Source organism: Myripristis murdjan, chromosome 17 (genome assembly GCF_902150065.1).
Source record: "Myripristis murdjan chromosome 17, fMyrMur1.1, whole genome shotgun sequence".
Taxonomy (NCBI): Eukaryota; Metazoa; Chordata; class Actinopteri; order Holocentriformes; family Holocentridae; genus Myripristis; species Myripristis murdjan.
This window is the reverse complement of record NC_043996.1, coordinates 8,567,047-8,593,011: the sequence shown is the minus strand read 5'-3', so window position 1 is coordinate 8,593,011 and position 25,965 is coordinate 8,567,047. Positions and strand designations below refer to the sequence as shown.

General features: G+C 39.5%; 1 protein-coding gene across 2 annotated transcripts in view; it reads left to right on the top strand.

The window, feature by feature from the left end:
* Positions 1 to 25,965, top strand: part of astn1 (astrotactin 1) — a 378,530-nt gene that overhangs the window by 211,882 nt on the left and 140,683 nt on the right. For both annotated transcript variants that reach the window (XM_030073613.1, XM_030073612.1), the window contains exons 16-17: positions 13,175 to 13,279; positions 21,026 to 21,214. In XM_030073613.1, coding sequence (XP_029929473.1) covers positions 13,175 to 13,279; positions 21,026 to 21,214 — 294 coding nt within the window. The remainder of the gene's footprint in view (positions 1 to 13,174; positions 13,280 to 21,025; positions 21,215 to 25,965) is intronic.

The following is a 25,965-nucleotide window of genomic DNA, read 5'->3' as shown; positions in this document are numbered from 1 at the left end:
AGAAAGCAATCTCTGAAAATCGGAAAAATCTGAAAAAAAGTCTGTAAACATAAAATAAGAGTGCATGTAAAATAGGTATGGTGATATGGTGGATATGGTGGATGTCATCTGTATTGTTTTGACTTTGAGTGTGGGCACAGGAACAGAAAGGAACAGAAGTGATGTAGTAAGTATTTGCATATAGGACGGGGATGTAACTACAATCCGTCTATGCTGGCCAGACAGCAAGACAATAAAAGTTCCCCAGCAAGCATTTGGGATGATTGTAAAATCATAAAACCCTTTGACGTAAAGATGAAATGATTAAAACATGAAGTGTATCACATGAATTGAGCTAGCTGTCTAGTGCACAGGTTATTTGTCATCTCATTGACTTCCTCACCAACTAAAAACTTACCTTGATTTTCTAGTAGTCAGCTGACCGGGTCCCTATTCCCCAGTAAAAATGCTCTTAGAGGTAAAAAATGTTTTGAAGTGTGATCCTGTGAGAGTTTTTTTCATTATCTATGTATGTTGTCAAAGTGTCACCTACAGCAGGAGCGTGCCCAACTGAGTTAGGTGTCGCTCAAAGCCACAGTTGCACTGTCTTTGTAAAAGGTTGCTGGTCTCATTATAGTTATCTAATCAAATTATAACTAATTGGATTTGTGATTCCATCAAATACCAGACAAAAATGAATCAGACACAAAACAAACAGACAACAATAAATAAAGCAGCTGTAGAGAGCTTACAGGTACAGCCACATGTTATCTGGCGTAATGTAACTGGCACATGTTCATGGGTTTAAAGGGGTTTAATTCAGGGGTTCCCGAACGTTGTCACATCAAGGACTGACTGATTTGATGTTCGAGGTACTTTCTCTAAAGCGAAAATGAATAATTAACTTTATATTCAAGAGTGATGATTTTTTTTATATGTCCCCTGAACATGAGTGCTGCTTATGTCAATGCCACATTATTCAGATGGTACCACAACATTGCTGTCCTGTCAAGGGCACCACTTTCTGACTGACAGGAGGAGGAAGAGAGAAAGGGAACAACATATTGGCAGGTGACAAGAGCCACGGCATGCACAATACGACTCTGCTCATCAATGGCTGCATCAACTGTGCGATGCAAATTTTTCATGGTATGTCATGCCATTCACTCCCAGACCAAATCTGTGTTTTGCATATTCAGAGTTTTACCAGATTGATTTGACAAAGTCTAGACAGTTTAAACACATGAAATGTGTTTTTTCTTAACGGATCCAACCCATGTGTTTTTAATTGATTCTGTCAGGATTTGGCATGACATGCATTTGATACGTCCATGCTATTGAACGTATAAAAGGTCAGAGGGCCTTGAGACAGAGCTGCAAAATAATGATGTTTGATTGATTGATTGATTGATTGATTGATTTAATTTATTTGAGTGTCATGCACCTTCTGGTGTCTAGTCCATATGGACTTACAAGACACTAGATAACACAGAAACAAAGATGACCGTATGACAAATACTATTGTGGATACAATGTTCTCTGTCTTCGATGCCCGGCATCTTGCATAAAATTCACCAAAACAAAAATCTCCACATTAAAAAACCAACTCATCATATCATCTTCGGACAGCCAAAACAAATCAGGATTTTTCATCTGGGTCCTTTCAAACAGAACATTTCTCAAATCACAGTATAAGGGGCAATGAAATACAAAATGAAATTCATCCTCAACAACATTGAGATCACATAAAACACACAAACGTTGCTCCTCAGGCACACCCTTATATCTGCCTACCTCAATTGCCAGTGGTGAAGTCCCAGTTCTCAACTGAGCAAACAGGGATCTTTGCCTTCTTTGTAAATTTAATTTTACATATAATTCTGTGTGATAATCATCTTTAATTTGAATGTAATTCCTAAGTTTTGGTTTCATACAAATTTCCTTCTTCCATTGCTCCTTATAAATCTCAAATAGTTTTTGTTTTACTGTATTTATACTACACTGCAAGTTATTCCTATAAATATAATTCAAATCAGAGAGAAAAAATATTTCAGCAGCCTCTCTCAACCAGGGATAGCTGTGTGCTTGATCCCAGTTAAAGATCTTTTTGGTCAGTCTCTCCTCTGGCAATTCAACAAGGCAGTTCCATCGTCTCAACATCTCCATCTCTGTTTTATCAGACATGGCTCCCAGCCCATGTCCCCCTCAACAGCTAGCTTAGCAGTAAATTTATGCACCCCAAGAAAACACCTCATGGCTCGATTCTGGATGGCATTACTATCAGGAGCATCCTTAAAACCCCACACTCTTGCAGCATAAAATAAAATCAGGCTTACCATTGAATCATAAAGCTTAGTGAAGGGTGAGAAACTGAGATCAGGGCATAGTTTCAATTTGTTCAGTACAGACCCTAATGCTCTTCTTGCTGATTCTGACAGTATTTTAATTCCTTCTGTAAAGCACATGCTAATAATAATAATTATTATAATTATTATAATAATAATTACATCCTACAGATTTGAAATATGAGTGAGCAAGACTGCCTTGACTCCTATCTCCTTGCGTCTCCTCCTTGCCTCCTCAGCTAAAATCTTTCATGCACGGGACTAAAAGTGCGTTCATGCCATGTCATTATAACCATAAATATGAGCTTCCTATACAGAAAAAATGTCCACATCTTCCTGTTACTGGTATTTACTACTTGGAAACTCAAGATTTGCTACTTCTCCCACTTGACATGATTACAATGGACAAGTGGTTATGGAAGCCTCACCTTTCAAAGGTAGAAAGGACACAATAATAATAAAAAACAAAAGAAAAGAAAAGAAAAAAAAAAACGGGCACAGTGTCCTCTGCTCCTCTATATCTGCAAGGAGCAGACAGTAGGTGTCCAGAATGAAAACTCTTGTTGCTTTTATTATTAGTATCAAGACAAATTTCAGCTCCATCTCGGGGCAGCTGTGAGGACAGTTCTGCAAAAGTCTAACAAACATGTGAACACTCTCAAGTTTTCATGATGACTCGTCAAGTCAGACTTATGATCTCTTCTACATGGCATGAACACAGCATGAAATTTAAGGGAGAGACATGACGGTGAGGAAACAAGGATACGAAATGACTAAATAGGAAACACTCCAGCAGTTTGTCTGGTGCGAGGGAGGAGCTCTGCCCCGCAGCCTGACAGAGCTATTGTTTGGAGGGTGAGATCAGAGACAGTTTAAAAGAGAGATGGCTCACTGTAGAGTCATTTCCTTTACCTGTCACGAGGGTGTCCCGCCCCTTTAGGAGAATAGTGGCCGCATCACATCCAACCATCCACATGACGTTCACAACACCAACTATCAGCAGACCGGAAGTGTATACCATTTCATACCAATGGGCACAGCTAGTGCTGAGGTATCTTTTGACAGAAATGATGGCTCTCCATTTCTCGTGCTTCTGCGTGTCCCCGGGATACATAGTTACTCACGCCTACATCGTTACCACAGCAACCCATGTAGATAGGTTGGTGACATCTGGTGTCATCCAAACAAAGCCATAGACTGCTCTAAATTTGAAAATTTTGCTCCAGTTAATAGCTGTCATCTGACCCCTTCGTCAGCCAAATCGCCAAATAATAAGTATAACTTCAAGCAACTTTATTTGTCCCCAGACAGGCAACAGATCCTTTTCACAGCAGCCATTTTGACATGAATTGCAGATAAATACCGGTGTTATCAATGAACTTAATTAAGGTTCTGTTGCATTTAGCAGAGTCTTTGCGGTGAGCCAGCATGCACAGTAAGAGGAGCCTGACGCTGTTTGACCTGAATGGAGCAGAGCCTTAATTAGTATCATTGTTAACACCTGTGTTTATCCTGCTATTTCATGTCCAAATGACTGCTGTGAAAAAAGGGTCTATTATGTTTTGTAAAATCCCCAAATCACCATATCATCACAGCATGATTCTCCCTAAATATGTAAGTCATAATTATGAATCGTCACCCATGCCAAATATTGAATATTTTTCATATTTTTCTCTCTTACCTGTCACTTTGCCAGAAGCTCTCTACTCCAGTTTCCCTCAACATTTTATAATTCAGTGTTTTTCTCTCCTGGGCTCATCACTCAATCCATCCATTTTATACAGAGATAATTAATGGGAAAATTACAGGCCTAATAAAGATAGAGACTATCTGAGATGAAAATGAACTAGATGATATTAAACCATATCAACACATAACTTAATAGGGCGGTTTTCAAAGTGGGGTCCTCCAAGGTTTTCTAGGGGGTCCTCAGCAAAATGAGGGATTGTTTACTTTCACAGTAATTTAATTAACTAGAAACTTTTACAGTGCAGAAAAATGTATGCAGGGTCATTTTCACATTTTCTTCTTTCTAGTTTAATCTCACCATGATTTGTTCATGGTGAGATTAAACTAGTGGTAGTGGTAAACTAATGATATTTAGCAGTTTAGCCCTTTGTTGTGTTTTTGAAAGAGACCTTGAAAGTGATCAGCAAAACAAAATAAAAAAAAAAAATAAATTAACAGAAAATTACCACAAAATTATAAATTTTAGAGATATCTAATAATTAACATAAACCAAAATATGTCTTGATTTAAGGGTCCCTATAGGGCAAAATCACTTCAAAAGCGGGTGTACAGCATATTGAAAGTCAACTTGGGGGTCCAGAAGATGAAAAAGTTCGAAAAACCCTACCCTAATAAATCTTTAAATTGTAAGTTTGAGTCCTGGAGGTGATAGTGAGGGTTTTTTTTTTTCTCTTCTCAAGATGCACTTAGTATTCTTGGACTGGTCAGAAGCAGTTGCTATCTACTATCATTTTTAAGAACATTGTAAGTTAATGTGCTTTTCAGTAACACCTCACAAACTAAAGTGGCCTTGTAAGATGGATGTTGCGATCATCTTAGCACCTCAAGATACTTTTGGGAAACGAGCCTGAGAGTAATATACACAGTTTGGCCTTGGCGGTGTTGAGTGGCAGTCCTAGCCTGTTCCATGCCTGCGTTTAAGTCACTAATGGTCGTTTATCTGCTGGCTTTTAAGATGTTAGGCTCCTCTGTTGCTTTGTTATGAGAGGCATTATTACTTGCTGCCAGCACCTCTTTAGTTCTACAGAGGGGAGCAGGTACAGTACATAGCCCCGACCAAACTGCTTCTATCAAGGGCTCTGGCACTCACTGCATGGAAAGAGACGGTGAACTTGGGATGTTTGCAAAGTGAAGTTCAGTCAAATTAATCATTCTGTCAGACAATGAGAGCAGAGCACCCCAGGGCTAAAAGGGAGACAAGGCCTTTCAGCAAGAAGAAGAATACGCTGCACTACTGTATATGTTTTGGGCTTGTTATTCATTTTCACGAAGGGAAGTGGGGGTGGGGGGTGGGTAGTGGTGGATCGGGGGGGTGGGAGGGGTGGGGTGGTGGGGGACTGGAAGAGGGGGCATGTAGCAGTGTGCTCTCGCTCGCTCGTTGCTGGGGAATATATCTATCGTTCCGGGGAGCCATTTCCCATAAGAGGGGATAAATGGATGTAGCTGAAGGTGAGGACAATGCAGGAACATCACATTTAGAGGCTTATTCATCAAGTTCATAGGCAGTGTCAGGCCTCTGCCAAATGTTGCATTTTCACACAACCCTTGTAAAGGAAGTGTTAGTCAAACTGGTAGTGACATTGCATACATCCTGGCTTGTTTGCATCGTATCCAATTTAGGTTTTCACGCTACTCTTCACAGTGGGTGATCATTTTGGAATTTTATCCTTCGCTGATCAGCCATAATGCTGCCTAGCATTCACTGCTCTTCCAAGCACACTAATAATTTGGTAATAATTAAACTAAGCCAATACTTTGACTATGGAAACGCCTTAATCTGATTATTTGACCCGCCTTAAGGTCAGAATCAGCCTAATCATAACCTGATTTATACACATAGATTTTTGCTCAGTCCTTTCATCTATTTCGGCATGTATACGTATATTCTGATCTTATTCAGTGTTTTGGTTGTGCTCATGTGCCAGAAAGCTCACAGACAGGAGTATAGTGAGAGTAAACACATGTAAATGCCGTTTACCCACCTCTTGAAATATGAAGTAGTGTTTCATTCACTTCCCCTGCAGCGTTTACTCAGTTACATATGTTAGTTCACTTGTGCCTGATTCCCTCGCTCACATTCAGTTTTATAAACTCTTGGATTATTTGTTTTTTCTGTGTCTACGAGTACTGGTTGTGGTATCATGTTGTGATCACGAAGCAGCCGTCGACGCACCACCCACTTGCGACAGGCTTGAATAAAACAAGCACTCCCCTGCCATGCACGGACTGCCGCACAATATGGACATGAGACATTTTCTGAAACATGCTCAATCGCAATTTGTTGATTTAAAGACCATGAAGAAAGAAGGTATCAGCCCTTACGTGCGAATAAACTTCAAGAATTTGTAACTAAGTTGGAAGAACAGTTAATGGGAATTGGAAACTAATATGTCTTGTACCACAATTTGCATTAGACTTAGACTTAGACTTAGACTTAGACTTCTTTTATTGTCATTGCACAAAAAAACACAGCAGTGAGATTTTGGCAACGAAATGTCGTTGCTTGGCTTCCGGATTACAGCAGAGATGGAATTGTGGGACCGTTTAGGTATATATAAATATAAATATTATACATAAATATAGTCTGTATAACTGGTATGATATGAAACCATACCTCCATAAAGGGATATTGCACAGAAATGTATTGTCCATACGTAGCTGCTGGGCGGGCGGGTGGCGGAGGGGGGGTGGGGGTGGGGGGTGGGGGGTTATTGCACAAATAGGAGGTAATTAATTCTCCTCATCCCAGGGGTGTTTCCCGGACTGGGCTACCCACCCTGGGCCTGAAGAAACCATACCTCCATAAAGGGATATTGCACAGAAATGTATTGTCCATATGTAGCTGCTGGGCGGGCGGGCGGCGGAGGGGGGGCGGGGTTGGGGGGGGGGGGGGGGGGGGGGTTATTGCACAAATAGGAGGTAATTAATTCTCCTCATCCCAGGGGTGTTTCCCGGACTGGGCTACACACCCTGGGCCTGAAGAAACCATACCTCCGTAAAGATATATTGCACAGAAATGTATTGTCCATATGACAAGTTATTTGGCATTGAGCAGTCTGATGGCCAGGGGGAAGTAACTGTTTCTGAGTCTGGCTGTTCTGCAGCGGATGCTGCGGAACCTTCTGCCAGACGCCAGTCGGGAGAACAGTCCATGCTGGGGGTGGGTGGGGTCAGAAATGATCCGGTGGGCTCTGGATAGGCAGCGGCTGTCTGCTACGTCCTGGATGGGGGGGAGCGAGGTAAGATGTTCATTTGAAAGTACTCAGCAAATTCAGTATGGCAAAAAGCAATATACAATAATAAAGTCCTTCCATTTTCTTGCTTTATTTTGCAGTGCCAAATAAATTAGATTTTTTTTCCTGCACACATCCCTCTGGACATAAAACCCATTATTAAAGAACTCATGTAAACTCGGGTTATGGGGAAATTGGGTTGTAAGACATGTAAGCAGTTTAATTGAATTATGACCTTAATCTTAAACTTATTCACAGTAATCAAATTATTAGTATGCATATAAACATAGTGAGTGTTTTACCTCTGTTTCAGCTCAGTACCAGTTGAATACATCGTTCATTCTGTCAGAGCTCAAATGAGGCAGGACCTGAACTTTCTTTCGTGTCTTACCGTATTTACAGCTCTTTCTAAGATCCAAACTTAAAACAAATTATCGTCATACCCCACGAATCTGTAACCGCCTCACTGTAAATATTAGCCAAGCCAAAGCAGTCTCTGGTTTTAACAAATTACTGAGACCCCACATTTTCTTGTCTTCAGTCTGATGTATGGCAGGCTTTGTCTTTATATAATTGTTTTTAGAAAGCTGAAAATACGAATGTAAACTTTAGATTTCTGTACAATATGCATGCACTTTCCTACACTTACAATTGCAAAATATCTGTTTTCATATGCGCAGCATGTTCTCATTTTACATTAAGTCTAGAGAGGTGCAATACAAATGAAATTTACATACCTAAAAAATGTCTTATTGTCTGATGGCCTTGATTTCACTATAACAGTATGAGCACAGTGCAGAGGACGGCCCTGTATGTGCATGCACATACAGTACATCCCTGAACCATGATTATTGTTTTCATTCCAGATGAATGGATTTTTGAGAATAAGAATAAAGCCACCAAAGAGACCAGATTTTATCACAGTACATGTAGGCAGTCAGCGCACTGGAAGTGGTGGAAGCAGCAGCAGCAGCACAATTCTCTTTGTTTCTTATGGTGTCAGCGCAGTATGGTTGATCATGGCGGCACTCTGCAGCAGAGCTCAACACTGCACATTGGTTCTGCAGCGTGAACAGCTGAACTTGGTTCAACTTGAAGCTGAAACGCTTGTCAATGTCACTTCAGCATGACCTGACCAATCGAAAGTGTCAGAATCTAATAAGGCGGGACTTAAAATATATGAGCAATGTCTAGAGTGGCAGCTCAGTTAAATTTGATGGGCCACATGTTATCTAGTAACCAGATTGAACAATACTATACACTGCTCCTGTTACAACAGTCTGTCCAAGTCCAGTGTTACACTTTGTGACGGTTATTTTTTATAATGGTTTAAGGGGTGCCAGCCAGGTCTCTCTCCTGACATTTAAGATTTTTTTTGAGAGTCAGTTGTCTCAGTTTTTGTATTTGTTTGTAGACAAAGTCAGAGAATCAATGGAAAACCCTTCACTCAAAATCCAACACAAAGGATGTTTAAGTGTAAAACTTAACAACCCAAACGAAACAATGGCAATATGCAATCAATGAAACACAACACATTTCCCTTGTTTTCAAATGAAGGCAGTATATATTCACACAATACAAACCCACAATGCAAACTCAAATTACATATTTTTTCACACACAAAATTATAACAAAATTATTTTCAGTCCTTTCTTTTCTTGATTTTTTCCCTCACAAAATGTATTAACCAAAGTCCTTGTTTCCTTTATTTTTCAGTCTTGTTTTCACTCACAAGAAATAGTTTTCAAAACAAAATATTTTCAGTCCTTTTTCACAATAAACAAAAGTCTTATCAGTCCTTTTCTTTTTCCCACAATATTTATTTCAACAACAACAACAACAACAAAAATGGTTCAGTCTTTTTTTTTTTTTTTTCTTTAAAAACGCCACCACAAAATTCACAAACTGGACCATAGATATGTATAGTAAAGGCTAGATGTCTTACGGCGGAGTCGCTAATGTCATCACCGGCGGCCATCTTACCACAGGCAAGCTCTCTGGCCGAATCTGTGGTACCTGAGGGAAGGTGAGTGGTCTGCACAAACGGAAATACTCTTATCTCGCTGAAATCTTAACGGATTTACAAACGGTTTGGTTTCTTACAAACGTTATTCACGTGGCTACAATTCTGGATGTTTGACCGGAAGTGTAACATAATTATCCATACGTGCAATTTTATAACTACACCTCTGACGTTTATAACAAACCAAAACGTTTGAAAATCGGTAGAATTGTTATGGTTATTTAAAAAGTACATGCACCACTACTACAATGTTACGGGTGAGCAAGCTGACTGTGGCAAGATGGCCGCCAGTGCGGACGTGCGACTCGATTGGCCGGCAGCGCGGACGAGACATCAAGCCTTTATCATACATATCGATGGACTGGACGGGAGATTCAACTTCCTCGTCGATTTGGCCTTGGCGTGTTTTCTCCGGAGTGCTGCTCTGCTGTTCTCCAACGATCTTCCTCTCTGACGTCACTTCCTCGCGCGGAGATTATTTTGCGGTGCGCATTCCCGCACACTAGGGGCGATCGTGTGCTTCAATGAGGTTGCCACCACCACAAAATCAAACAGAACCATAATCTTGCCGTTTAGTACACCTGCCTGCCGTTAATTACATAAAACGGAGGACAGGAGGCTGTCGTTTGTACAGGACGGTATATTCATTTTGTGATGGATGTCAGGTTGGTAATGTACTGACAATACTCTAACTATTTCATACTGGTGTAACTGTTGTGGGGAAAAAATATTTACAGAACTTTTCAAAACTCACTTCCCATCTCGGAATTTGTGACATTGTTACACCTTGGCTGCTTACACTTTTGTGATGTGAATACACGTTGGTATGTAATGTGAATTTCACCAAAATAAAACTGATAAAATGCTACAATGGTTTTGACAGAAACTTGCCAACATTTGTCCCAATCTGTTACTGTGGCAGGGTGTCCCATTTTGAAAGTCACTATGTTTACATAGTGATTTCCATAGTGACTGACTCAATATTATTCTGAAATGTGCTGTCTGAGCTTTTGTACATGTATTTTGAGTTTGTAAAAGGTATACATTTGTAATGGGTTCAAATTCAAAAGGCCAAATGATTTCAGAATTCTGTCCCACTTTACCTAGGAGTAATAAATAAATAAATGAATAAGGCCCGACCTCAGAGTGGTGATAGATTGTGGGTGTCCCAGAAGGTCTTCATTCCAGCCATGAGCATGTATCACAAATTCCTTGTTAGTCAGTGATGCATCTTTTTGTCTGCTCCATGATGCCTTCATCCTTGAAAGGCGATGAAAACAAAATTTCTCTTCTTTCTTTCTTTCTTTCTTTCTTTCTTTCTTTCTTTCTTCTTCCACTACCTATTTCTCATTGTCTTGTCTCTATTTATCTCTCACACATGCCAAATCTTTCTCTCCTTCTTACACACACGCATGCATGCATGCACACACGCATGCGCGTGTGTGCACACACACACACACACACACACACACACACACGCACACACAGACGTCCAGTTCTACTCTTTTTTTTCTTCCCTTCATCTCTTTTATATTCCTCTCCTCCATGTCCCTGCCTACAGGATCTGTGCCCCAGTCACACGCATTACCCAGATAGCTTGTGGATGTGCTTGGGAACATGGCGGGGGTAGTCATAGTGATGTATGGATGTAATCCCACCACTGCGGCACGACATGGCTGTCAATTGCCATAGGAGATGAGATGATTTATATCTGTGGCCAGCTCTGCATATGCCCTGATATAAGTGACGTTAACTTTAAATGTCTGATCCTTGATCTTGATTTCAGTGCACAAAAAACAAAACAAAAAAACATGGAGCCCTGCCATTGATCAGAAAGGAATAGACATTTTCTTGTATGCTTTATTCTTGTAAAAATAAACTACAGTGCAGCTCTGTTTATACTTTTTAAACAACAGTGGATGTTACAATTAGGATTTGTTGATATCCACAACAAATTAAAGAAAAATAATAACAATAATAATGTTATCAGAGGTGAAGGGAGTGAGACTATTTTTCCATTACAAGTCCAGCTGTCCAAGAGGCTGTTGACTCAGAGCATATACCATATCTGTAATTGATCTGTTACAAAGAGTGGTGGAATGGTGCTTTAAGGTTAACCCAAGGAAGAGGAACTGGGTCTGTCACACACTGGTGTATGATGGATGTCTAGTGTCTTGTTGCTTCTTCATTTACGTGTCCATATGTTGTGCTTTACTCACCACTGACAGTTTGTCGCTGTGAATAAGATGACAAGTCGGTCAGTTGACCAAGATGTAGCACGCATGCATAGCGTTTAAAAGACCATGCAGAGTATCAACATGAAGAACGCTCTGAGGTCACGATATGATATGGCCGCAGCTTCTTGGGGCAGTGCAGATAGGCAGTATTGATTTCAGCATGGGATAGGGATTGGTAAATGGGACAAAATCAATATAGATAATATAGTGGGCTGTAAATGAACACCACGTAAAAGCAATTTTTAAAAACACTGACAGCAATTTTACCCAGATTTATTCAAGTGTGAGTGTGTGAATTAAAACAATAAAGATTTATGGGAGGTGTAGGCAAGAAAAAAAAAAAAAAAAAACGCTACTGAATTTCCAATATTGTATTTCTTAGTTTGCTGATTTGTGAGGGTGTTTACGGCAAAGCACCTCTCTGAAAGCAGGTTACATGGGTGTGATGTTTAGTCCCTGTTGCGATAATTTGTAATCATGCCTAATTCTTAATTATGCCACATTCATTAGGGCTCCATTTTCAAATTGTGACAGGTGAGGAAGTGTGAGTACTCTCAAATGATGTTGTCTTATTTGCATTTTTAGACTCAGTAGTTGGTGTGTTTTCCTGCAGTGCTCTCCTTTTGTTGTGCAGAGTGCCACATGATCTCTGCGATCCATGCAGATGCACCACCAATTAATTTAATTGGTCATAAAATGAACCAATTGTGGTCCATAGAAATTTTATGCAAGAATTATAAAGCATTTAGGGTTATTAAAAGAACTGCATTTACTTTCTGTGCTTTTACCAGTCATTAAGAACAATGAATAAAGTGTCAAAATCACTCGAGCTGCACTCTCGACTCATTACAAATATTAAACAGTTATGGGTTATAATACAGATTATTAGTATACTATTTTGCACATCATCTCAATTTGAACATTTTGAGTGTCTTGCACTGAGAACAAAATGGTTTGAGATTTGACACAAAGTTTATCCATTCTAATATCAGTGGTTTGGCTTGGTTCCCATGGTAACAAACATCTGCATGTTGGAAACAATGTCAGGTGTTAATTACAGTGAAAAGGGGAGAAGTTGAAGGTCTTGGCAGAGTGCCGGGGATGTGACAACACTGGTGTTAAATATTTATGTGTTATATATTTCCCAAGCGCTGAAGTGAGATGTTGGCTACAGTATAACCCTTTCATCTAAGCCTGATGACTGCATTCTGCCTGCTGCTGTATTGCTATTTATACATGAATTTCCCATTTATATTGCCAGTTCTTGTATTTTTCCTGTGATTGTGAACCACTGTGATGTGCCGGGCCACACTTCCCGCTAACGTTGGAGATTTTGCTTGATTCCCTACCCTGTCATTATCAAATATCCCATTAATATTTATCGAATATTTCTTCAGGTGTGGTAAATCACTGTAGAGTGAGATATAGTGCCACCCTTTGATCTAGCACTAGAGAAAGCATCTCCCATCCACTATTATATCCCTATTTATGAATAAATATCACATTAATGATGCCATTTTCTATAGGTTTTCACAGCTGCGGTGAGCTACCCTGAGCTACCCTTTGATCCATTTTATTGTATGGATTTTTTTCTCTCTGTTTTCCCAGGTATGGTGAACTACAGTGAGGTGTCTGGCTACCCCCTGGTTCAACACTGGACGCTTCGCTCGGTGCTTTACCACGTCAAACTCAATCAGTGGGTCCTCTCCCAAGGTAACTTTCTCTGCGTCTCTGATAACTACATACACGGCTTGTTATTTATTTAAGCTGGAAAAGACTGTGCTTTGTTCTCTGTGGCATAAAAGCTCATGCTTTCCTAGGGAGAAAAAAAAACAGTGATCAATTATTTATGGTATCGCAGTTACTATGGCACATCAAAGTTAGCTGCTCATCAACAGCTTCACTGCTTTGTTTAATTTTCATTTTTGATCAACCGTTTGATTTACAGACAAAGCACGGGCTTTTGATCAGGCTGTCACATCTTCATTATCATGGGCTTCCTTAATAGTGGGCCAGGTACATAACGATACTGCTCTCATGGTGTGGCATCCTCTCTCATCTCTTGGTGCTCAACTTATTTTTATAACTGTTGATATATGATGAGCTGTGGCACCGGCAGGGCTCAGTGATCTTGGCAAACATGCTGCACCAGAGTAATGTGGGCCACAAAATGTATGCAGTGTTTAAAACATGCATTTATGAATCTGTTTCTAACAGGAACGGAGAACGTTTTAAGGTGATAAATTTCTCGAGGTTATACAGAGTATAACCACAGGGTGTAACGCTGGTATTTATGTGAGATGGTGCTAAAAGGTTCAAGTTGGGTCCATTTTATCAAATTAAACCCTTGTTGAATCAGTCAGTCATGGCCTGATTGCAGTGGTGCTGTTTAGCTACTGCTCTTGGAGAAAACCCTGAAAAGCAATAAATTGGCCGGGGTGAAGTTTCCCTCAGACACAAATTACCAAAATGCCACCTCAAAGGGCACAAGCTACAGCACTGCTCAACCAGTGCAACCAAACAAGAGGTGCCCATTGAGAATCGTTAGTGCTAATCCTATAATAACCTAAAACCTAAAATGTATAATAATTCATAATAACCTTTAATACCCATGTTGTGTCGAAACCGAATGGCAAGTCCCAGGGAGTCTTAGAGGAAAGTCGATGATAAAAGACCAAACAAGCAAATGTGGAAACCAAAGTGGTGTATTTCTCAGCCCAAAACGTCTTTTATCCAGCATCAAATCTGTCCCCTGGTTAGCATAGGTATGCAACATTCACAATAATTAGGTAGCCTCTCCCCGGAGCCTTATAATGGAGTGCTAAGGTCAGAAAAACTCATACTGGAGCTATAAATGCCAACGACTGAAGAACTATGTTCATCCTCTACTGAAAAGACATACCAGTGGTTTTGCATGTTTAGCATAATATCTACAAAATGTACTTACTTTAGCACTCTGATCTCAACCAGTGGTTTCCATTCATTCCACTATGATATGAAAATGAACTTTTTTTTGAGACTTCAAACTTTCTTCACACCAGTATTCCATCAACATAATAAAGTCGTCCACATTAGTGTTTCTAAAGGCAGCAGCTCTGTTGTGTTCTACTGAGTACCCTCTTGTTAAGTAAGGTCTTGGAAACAAAAGCTTAAACAGTAATGACTATGCGTGTCCATGTAATGTGTAATGGTTGTAGTTGACCACTCATGATCTCTAATGGAAGTACGTGCTCAAAAAAGTGAACACCAGTACAATCTGTGTGCTTATACTTACAAATCTGAGAATTACAGGTTCAAATAGTTCTATCGATCTTTTTTCTACTGACTGAGTGGACATACATAGGCTATAGCCATAGAACTGTGAGCTAGCTATCTAGATAGTTAGTTGGTAGGCACTGTGTTTGGGTGAATGAGGATTCTTACAGTCTTGTAGTACAAAAATTGGCCAAGTTGTGACATTAATGCTGTAGCCTCAACAAGGTTGGTGTCCTGTTGTATGGATGATAAAGATTTTGGAATCAGAGCTGTGAGCAGCTGTAATTTTTACCTTTAGGAGTCTGTGCAAACTGGTGCGTCTTCCCTCTCATCCTCTACATCACTGCTTCAGCCAGCATGGCTGACAGCTTGCAGCTGAAGAGCACCCTGGAATTTCTGTTTACTCTAACTTAAGTGTATCCTCCTCTTTGCTTCCTCATTTTCGTGCAGCTACTGCTAACAGCTGGGCAGAGGTGTTCAAGAGAATGAGCAGTCACATATGTATCAGAAACTTCTTTACCTCCATGCTTATTTTTTATCTGAAAGTGAACGTCAAGTGTACATTTGACATGCACATGAATATTATGATAGATAGATAGATAGATAGATAGATAGATAGATAGATAGATAGATGGCAAAGAAAGTAAGAAGAGAGGTCAAAATAGAGATAAATATCTTTCTCTTTCTTTTTCTTTTTCTCTATGCTCTTTTTCTTCGTCTCATTCTGTGTCTCTCTCAGATAGCCCGTCATATATCACAAAGCTTTGTATCCAGAGCAAGACCAAGGCTTTCTGACAGCGCCTGCCATGGAAACTTCACAAAATAAGATAACTGTGGATAGGTATTTAGTCAAGCAATACTTCTTCTGAAGGCTGCTCCTGGCGCTGACACATCGGGGATTATACTGAATATTTTCTGACGGGCTTCCCATTACTAAATGTGTTACTCTATCAGAATGCATCATTCTTTTTATTCTTCTTTTCTCGCTACATAACTTGCGCTATTAGCTGGGCCTTTTTTTTCCATGAAGGAACTGGAGTTAAATATGTTGAGGTACTGCATCCATCCGTAGTGCATGAATAGCAGGACGGTGTCATGTTGAATTTGGATTTTTGTCATGTTTTAAGTGCATGCATTATTCACATATCTATCATGAACACTTTCCATTCCCGATAAGTGAACCCATCCTAATGTAAACACAAGCATGATACCTCTAATGCATTTCGATTGGCGGTGCCTTGGATTGAACATGGCCACCATTGTCTGCTCAGAATACTGTTTCTATTTTCTCTTCACTCAGAGCCGACACCACAGCCTCCTCCCTTTTACTCCCGTTTCCCACTTTAGCTCATCATATATCAACAGCTACTGGAGGGGTGAGGCTACTGATTTTTACATCTGATAGCAAAGCCCCCATCTTTCATCCACATCATGCTCTGCGTTTCTCACTTCGGTGGCCTCCTAATTTAATTTTCGAGGAGAAGTAAGCGCGAATGGAGCATGAGCACTGAGATATTAATGCTGCTTTTCACTAAAATGATAATGATAAACTGCACATTGGCTTTTCAATATTTGCAGAGAGAGAATCCCAATGAGCACACAGTGATTCAGACAGCTTATCACATCAAACATGCTACTTTATGCAAGACTGCAAGGCCACTGCACGCTATATATACATATATATCTATATAACTATGTCTATATGTATTTATATATCTAGATAGATAACCGGATAGATATAGGTAGACAGATAGATAGATTTTTAGAGAGAGAAAAAGAAAGAGGGAGCGATGGAAGGGTGAAGCCTCTGATTTCATGCTAAAAAAGCATCTGCTGCAGGCCACACAGTGTGCACAGAGTGTGTACAGTACACTTACGTCACTGAAATTAAATAAGCATAAGAGGACATGTGCTTAACTTGTTTTCAAAGGAAGGTGCCATTGCCTCACCCAAAAACTCGCAGTCATCATGACAGAGTTATTTACACTTGTTTATAGAAGCCCTTTTATCCCACCATTCTGGGTAAAAAAAAAACTGTCATTTCAGCTTATTCCTCTCTTAGGACACAAAATCCCAAAGGGAAATTCTCTGTCTAAATTAGCAATAAAAAGAAATACTTAACCCTGAGGTTTTAACTGCCACTTATCCTAATCTAAATAAAGGGTGAAATGCTCATCCATAACCTCTGTGTCAACCCAACTTTTCCATGCAGCACAAAAGCGGACAGTGTTGTCACATCCAGTCAGAAATGAGGCTACATGTGGCACAAAGTGGCATGTCTGACCCGTCTTCAATGACAAAAATTGAGCAAGGTCGATGCCTCCTTGCACATGTGAAAACATTTTTAGAGAGGAAAAAAGGCATGCCTCTGTCATGGAAAATTCCTGCCTAATTCTGATCTTCAAATACACATTCTAATAATTATTATTTGTAATAACAGTAATGAAGTTGGAGTACTCTACTAATGCTACTAAGAATTCTACTAATAGTAAGACTTCTGACTCTGTCATCTGACTGTTTTAATAAAACAAGTGTCCATGTGGTAAAATAATAATAATAATAAAATGATAATAATGATAATAATGATTAAAAAAAGTGATTTATTATTAAGTAATGCACTGTTACAATGATTTATGTGATTTATTAGAATATAACTCTACCAGCACATCCCAGTTATTCATCTCCAAAACAAAATGTCAGTGCATCAAAACAAAATGAAGTAAAGAAGAAAAAGTCATTGAACTGAATCACAAAATGCTCTTTGTTATGTGTTGACTAACCAGTTAGAGCAGAGCTTTATGGATCAAAGCTGTAAGTCCCCTGAATGGTGCTGTTTGTAGTGATTCTTTAATATTTTTGTTCCATCATCATCACAAGGACTGCACAACCATAAAAAATAGGTATGTCAATTTTAATAATAAAAGCATTTTCGTAAACTAAGTATTGTAAATACAGTAATCAGGCAGCTATATGAACATGTCTATTTAAGGCTACATGTGCAAATGGCAGATCTTAAAAATTCCACAGTGCTTGTTTAATTTAACTAATACATTTTAGCTTATGCCAAGAAATAGGAGTGGTTTCTTTGGTGCCTATATGTTGATAAAGATCTGTATTAGCCTAAACAATAGACAGCAGCAACACAGAGAAGCACATACACTAGTGTGAACTATCAGCTGCTTAACAGTTGTAAATGCTTTTTTAGAAAGAGACATGTGGTTTGGAAAAGCCTCTGTGATATTACTTTTTTTCTATTTGTCAGTTTTTGATTATTAGCTTTGCCACCTAAGGTGGATTGAGATTATGTTCTTGCCTCTGTTTGTTTGTCTATCTGTTAGCAAGATAATTCAAAAACTAATGGAGGGATTTGGATAAAACTTCATGGCAAGGCTGGTAATGACTGAAGAATAGGCTCATTAAATTTCGAGTATCTAGGTCAAAGGTCAAGCCCACTCGAAAGTCAAAATTCACATTTTGGGCAACAAGCATCGTGTTATGTAGATGTGGGGGATTGTACAGCGTAGCAGCGCTTGCTTTCTTTGACCGCCTTTGGTGCATCTTTATTTAGAATTTTGAATAAGAACCAGAATAAAAACGATGCTGTAATAAATAAACACAGTGACACCTTGAACTGTATCAGTTTTCCAGCAATGTGCTCAGTTATAACAAGAGTAATAAATGAGTCTGACAACCAGGTACCAGTTGTGTGCCTACACATGACTGTATCTGTGTGTGCCAACACACTTTGTACCGTGTATGTGAAGCACAACAACATAAATAAATTCATATAGCTGTAGTTGTGTCTCTGAATAGGCAATATATTTATAGAAACAATAGTGTAGAGAAAATAAAAATGGAAGGAAAGTTCGAAAGCCTACACTCAGGGGGCTTATGTATCAGGTGTTTCAGAGTGGGGCAGTGGAAAATCTTTCTCAGCAGGACATAAAAGCTAAAACTGGGTTTGACGTCAGCACTATGAATCTGACACTTGATTGATGTAACACCGCAATCTTGAATATAATTACTATTGCACTTCTGTCATCCAGTGCTTTGATTCTGACAGCATGTGATGTCTGTGGAAATCAATGCTGTCGTGAAAGCTATGCATGAACGGATCCATATGCGCCATATTAAAAAAGTGTTCTCACTGTAAAGGTGCAGCCTCAGCTTGAGTGCTGTTAAATTGTGTCTTTTCTTGAAAAAAAAAAAAAAACACCAATTTATTGTGACTGAACTGATCTAAACAACTAAACTTGCCTTCATGAAAACATGTCAAGCAAGAGTTGCCATTTGCATTTGAACATTACCTGCAGTGTCATGAGCCGAGTGTGTGACTACAGATGTGGTGATGAAGGTGCATGTGTGTGTACATGGGTGTATTATTTTGGGGGATTCATGCTACTTTTAATGAAACTTGAGGCGTTAAATATAGTATTATATGAATTTTGACTCCTTTCTGGCAACTCTGCAATTCTGATTTTTTTTTTTTTTTAACTGTCATTTATTGCAAACCAGCCACTATTTTTATTCCACTTTTTGTTAGAGGCAGTGCAAATACAAAGAAGTGAATGATCATAAAATTATTTCATTTTTGCTCAGAAAAAGTTTCTTCAGTACCAGTTTTGTTAAAAGTCTTCCTTTTAGGTAAATCAATAGAAAAAAGAGTTAAACAGAGTTACATTTTCACACCATCCAGTGTAGGACCCTCAGCACCACTGAATCATGAACCGGTGCATTTTCGCTGTTTGATCTCTATCTGTGTTGAGGACCCTTGATTAAAATGTTATACCTACATTTTACATTGTAGGTGTCATTTGTTAAGCTTTTATCCAAAGCAGCTTACAGTTAACAGTTACTCTGATTTTATTTCCACTGTTCGCGTCATGCATTCTAAATTTATCTGCTACCCAACTTGTAACCATAGCAACATTAAAAAGCACAGCTGCCAAAGCTTACTTGTTATCAACTCCGGCAGCACAGCTGAGTTATCAACTTGATAAACTAACAACCGGGAAGGAAATCACACCAATGGCTTGTTTTAACATTTCTTTCAATCTATTTGGAGATTGAGCACAAACCACCATAGCAACCATACCGCAGGAAAAACTTTGATCTGAAATCAAGTTTAATTTTAATGTTTTGTAATGACCTTGGCTTACCTCACCCTGTTGTAATTTATAGTGTGACTAACTGGCTTGGTTGTATTGCTTGTCATGACAATGGTAAGCTTTTGCTTGATAACCTTTTGATTTTGAGTGCAAAACTTTTACCAAAAAATTGTGAATGCTTTTATTTTATATTGTCGACAAATGTCCATTGTATAAGTGGGCTTATCACAGTAGGTGTGTGTCAAACAGTTGTAAGGCACAATGTAGAGGCAAAGAATGACTGAGTGAATGAGTGATGGAGAAAGCAAGCATGTTAGTCAGCATATCACTAGAGTTTTAGCGTGTTGCTACATAATTCTTCTCGTTGTTGTTATTGTTTTGGAATTCAGCACACAGAACTAGCTTCTCACCATCATCACCTAAAGCCGTGCCTCTTGCTCCTCAAAGGATGCTGATTGGTCCAGCCTTTTTCTGGCTTCCAATGATGCTCTGGCTAGAGTGTGCCCACAGGGTTTTGCAAGTCAAACAAAAGTGATCTCTTGAGATCAGGTGGCTTTGTCAGCTTAGCTTGCAGGGTATGCAACAGCAGAATAAATTCCAAGACCAGTCACATTTACAAGCAATCAAGAGTCAGGAGGCCAAATGGCTGGGCCTAAGTGCCTTTACAGTATTCCTTGGAGCATCAAAGCAAAGTGCATGGAAAATAAATAGAATCAGAAGAAGAGCCACAGAGAGAGCTACAACTTATGTGTTTTTTTTTTTTTTTTTTATTATTGTCTTTTAGAGAGAGTTATTAGATGAGGAGAGAGCAGATACAATTCAGTGGCGGTATTATTATTATTTTTAGTGGTGTGATGTTGTACAGCAACTAGGCATGGCAGCTGTATTTATATAGGACCTTTTCATACACAGAAGCAATTCAAAGTGCTTTATAGAGTAATAAAAAAAATACAATCAAATTTATAAGATTTAGAATTAAAAAGTGAAAGTGCAGACATCTCAATCTCGTTCAGGACTTGTTTGTTTTATTTGAACACAGCTGTCTTCATTGTCTGTTGTTTTGCTTCTTTACCCTTCACTCCCACCCCCTCCCCAGCCTTCAGCTCGGCCATCCATTCGCTGGACGGGGCGACGATGCGGAGCGACTTTGTCTCCATCCTGAGAGAGTTCGGGAACCACTATGTGCAGGAGGCGGTGTACGGCTTCCAGGAGGCATGCACCATCTGGTACCCCAACAAACAGGTCCAGAGACAGCTGTGGCTGGAGTACCAGGACATTAGCAAAGGTAACACACACACCCACAAAGACGGTTTGTGCCTGCGCGTGTGAGTGCATTTGACAAAGGTTTATGGTCATAAATGACACTAATGATAACGGTGGTTAGTGGCCCGAGCAGCAAAGGTAAGGTGAGCGGTGCATGTGGACGTCTGTGTGTGACAATGTGAGCTGTTTGAGAGAGGAGACTTGACGTTCCCTCTGTAATTTAGCCATCAAATCACGCCCAGGTTTGTCATCACAAAAAACACACTCAGGCTCATAATGCTGCGCGTGTGCGCTGGATTATTATGTTGTGAATTTAGAATTGACAGTATTCTTAATGCCTCAGCTGGAGAGTAAATGCTTGCCGAGAGATACACTTGTCCCTCACATGGGAACACTTCTGCACATTTTGACCAAGCTGCTCTCTTGTTCCTGTTTTTGGCGGTGCCTTGTCATAGACAAATCTACAGTAATGGGCTCCCAGAGAGGCAGTCTTCTCCTCAGGTCCTTGTGTTGCCCCATGGGAGCCTCCATGGGTCTCTCTCAGAACCCCTTCTGGAAGCCCTTTTTTATTGTTCTTAGTTGCTTTTTTTAGGGCGGTGTAGTGTTTGGGCTGCAAAATAAGCAAAGAAATAACAAAACATTCACACACACACCACAACAAGTAGATATCATCTCATCTCAAGGGATTTAAGGGATCAAAACAAAAAATCCCTTTGCGCTATGGAATTGGATAACGCTTACTTACACAGATAACTGTGTCGTGGTGTTGTCACGATTTATAGTAAATGATGTATAGTAAATGACAGCTAGCCTGGAGGGTGACCGTGCTCTTAATAGCCACAGAGAGAAGCCTGCTCGTTAGATGACACATTTCAAAGTAAAAGTTCCCATGCATATTCATGCGTAACAACAGAACGCTGAATACAGAAAGGTTGAACTATGGAAATGAGGTGTGACATATCTTTTCTGCGGGTAAAATGCTTTATGGAGTGGGATACAGGGATTTAATATTGAGTTTCAGAGCTATTTTCTTAATTTCTTCATTAGCATTGAAAGGTCAAAACATGGTGGCTGTGGAAATGTACACACACACATCCACCCACGCACACACGCACACACACACACACACACACACACACACACACACACACACACACACACACAGACACTCAAAGTTCACATATACTGTTTATGTGGCATGCACCGTGCTGCGTCAAGCAACCTCCACAAGCACTTGCAAGAAATCCTCAAAAGAACAGTTGTTGAATATAGGCCTTTTGTTTTGTTTTTACACAAATGCCAGCACATGTCAGCCATCCATCTTCTTTATACCTGTACTTATTTTCCGAGCAAGACAGAGCAGCGATAAGTAATAGCCCCTCTCTCCCAGCCGTTTCACCCCAGCGGCTCCAAAACTCTCTGCAGTTGTTGTTTCCTATGTTTGGATTGGCCACTTTTCTTCGCTACTCTACTTTTTGTAGCGTGTGTGTGTGTGTGTGTGTGTGTGTGTGTGTGTGTGTATGTCCAAGGACACCCCCGCTGCATTGTTCACTCCCAGTTACCTTTGTGCTGACAGATGACATTAGATGACTGAGTTTTCCTCACTCATGAAAAGTCCATTACTCTTCATTTTATCCAACTTGTGACACACCAGTTGCAGAAACTGCTAAACGATTCAACGCCAAAAAAAAACAACAACTCGACACTCGTGTTTTCTTTGTAAACTGTGACTCTCATTCTGTGTTTTTACCAATACATGATAACTTAGCTGCTTGATTTTCTTTTCTTGTGTTTGTATCAAACACTTTCCAGCAACTTTCACTGCAGATCTTGATACTCAAGAATGTATAAGGGACATACTAGGATCTCCTGGTGGTTTAGCAGACAAAGCCCTGTTTGATTAGCAATATATGGGAACCTCATTTAATTAACGGACTCTGCAGCAGTTTTTGAAATGCATTCGCACAGAATAATGAAAGGCAAATATTAAAGTTGGTGCTGGCAAAAGCACTCACAACTTTTCTCTCTAGATCTTAGTACTGCCTTCATTTGTCGTGGCAGGAGGAGGAGAGAAATTGCACACATAAAAGAAGAAAGAAATTATGCTCCAAAGACATATTTGATTCACATGGGATTAGTGTTATCTGGGGACTTCTGTCTTCACCAAAATACATAAGTAATTTGCACTGGAATTTTTACAAACTAGAGACAGACAGATTCACACAGTAGTAATGATTTCCACTGCTACAGTTCTCCCTCTCCACTGTTTGATTAAAAAAAAAACATAATAAATATAGCTACTGCTACTACCACTACCACTACTACTATTACTGCTGCTGCTAGTAGTAATGATCCATATGTATTTGGAATAATCTAGTAATACTTATCACCCTCTGCTACTGCTATTCTTCTTGCTCATTGTTGCTGAACAATAAACATCAATTTTTCTCAACTTGTTTTTATGTTTTCCCCCATGCTGAAACGCCAGTAAAAACATCATATTTGGCGTAGGCGTGAAACCCTGATTGTCTGACTCTATGTGAAATCCATGCCAGAATCGAGTTTCCCGTCGAACACAGAGCATCATGATTAGGTTGGGATGTGAGGATCTGAAATGATTCAATTTAAGTGGGTAACTGCTTCAGCCGAGCCCAGGACCATCCATTTCTAGAGGAAGGGGGGTGGGGAAATAGATTTCATTGGCAAAAACTTGAAATCAGAGTCATCTTTCTTTATCTGTTCCCGGCTTCTTGGAAACATCCTGGCCTTTTGGAGGGAGTAATGAGCTCACTGGAGGGTTTGATGATCCATGTCCTCGCCCTTTGCTCCAAATACAAGCTCGGCCTCACTACAAGCCTCTGCCTTTACAGTGAAAACCTGGATGATCATTTTCTGCACGTTAGTTGCCTGGGGGAACACTACGAGCACCAATTTGAAGGCTCATTCATATGTTTGAGAATTAAATCAAATAAAAATAGATTCAAATAAAAGACAGAATACAGGATTTGAACTTGTAGATACATTTCTCCTGTGGCCCATATGAATGAGAATTCTGCCGTCCCCTAGCAGAAAACCAGACAGAGATGTTTTTTGTTTACAGTCACCTGATTTCTAGCTGTAGCTTGATCAAATACTTTGCGGGCTGCTGCAAAACATAAGAAAAAAAATCTGAATTCTTGATGAAGAGAACCTCTCCTTGAGTGTGAAATTAACTTTAAACACAAAATCAGTACAAAGTGTTTGAGGAACTGTGATATTTTGTGGCAGTTGTGCATCAGACTGTAAATTATAGTTCATCAGACCGGATCACAGTGAGGGGTAGGAAGCACACAGAGCGCAATGGTCTATGTAAAGGTAACTGAAGACTTACATCAGTCGTTTCCTAATGACCCAGGAACTCACACACACATACACACACACACACATATACACAGATATAAAAACACATACTCTTTGCTATCAGCTGTGTTTGTGAAGAGGCAGGGTGCTGCTGCCATAGCTCATTAGCTGTGGTCAGTCACTGTGTGAATGTGTGTGTGTGTGTGTGTGTGTGTGTGTGTGTGTGTTACATGTTTGGGCATGATGCCTTGTCTGGGTGATTAATAGCAGCTTCACCACTGCACCAGGCTGTGATATGAGTTTTCTATTGTTGGACACATGACCTCAATTACCACACAAGAGATCAGACGGGGCACACTGCGGCCTGTTCATGTTGGATTAATAAATAGATGGAGGAAAGGTGTTTGATTATGAAGTGAAACGCCTTCACAGTGATGATTGTTTTATTACTGTTAGGAAGAAGTTCAGTATCCATGCGGACTAATTCCTTTTGAATAACTTGCACATTTTGCTACATTATTCATTGTTTACTACATTACACATTTAATACGCCACTGTTGCACTGTGGCTCTACCCCCAGAAGAATTGTTTGGAGGAAAATTTTGTCACCTATTCAGCCACCTGGAAGCATAACAAATGGTCTGGCAGTGGATCATTTGAAAGACTTTAAAGTCATACCTCAGTATGCTAATTTACATCTATAGCATGAAGCTCCACTATGTTTTTTTTTTGTTGTTGTTTGTTTGTTTGTTTTTTTTAGGTCAAGAAGCAGACTCACAATTTGGAAATGTTTTTTTAAATATGTTATCTTTTGGGGGGTGGGTCATACATGAACTGTACTTCTTTAATATATTTTTAGAAATTTCAACTATTTAAGGCTTTTCTATTTTTTTGACCCCTTTCATTTGTCCTTTTTTTTTTTTTTTTCCAAGACAAGACTCTATACTTTCACTAAATAACTATATAAATTAAAGAAGAATCTTCACTGTAGTGGTATTTAAAATGTTTTTGAAAAGAAGTAAATGGAATGAAAAAAAAAAAAAACATCAAAATAAAAGATCACCCATTATCATCATGCTGCCCACTACTGGACTCAGGTCCTGCTGGAGCGAAGAAATGCCCCAACTGTAGCCCCTTTTAAAATGAAGTTAAATACTGTGCTCCACTGCTTTTAATTAATCTGTTTTTATGGTACTTTATTTATTTCAATGATTTTGTTTTAAACCTGTATAAAACTGTCTGTGCTTTTATTTATCTTTTATACTTTTATCTTTTGCCTGTAAAGCACTTTGAATAAGCTCTGCACACAAATACAGTTGCTTTGACATGAACTCCTGGCTTTCAAAAAAACAGAAACAAAATCCTCTAATACTTATATATATTTATATATATAAGTAATATATTTATTAGGCTGTTTTAAGTGGAGGCAGCATT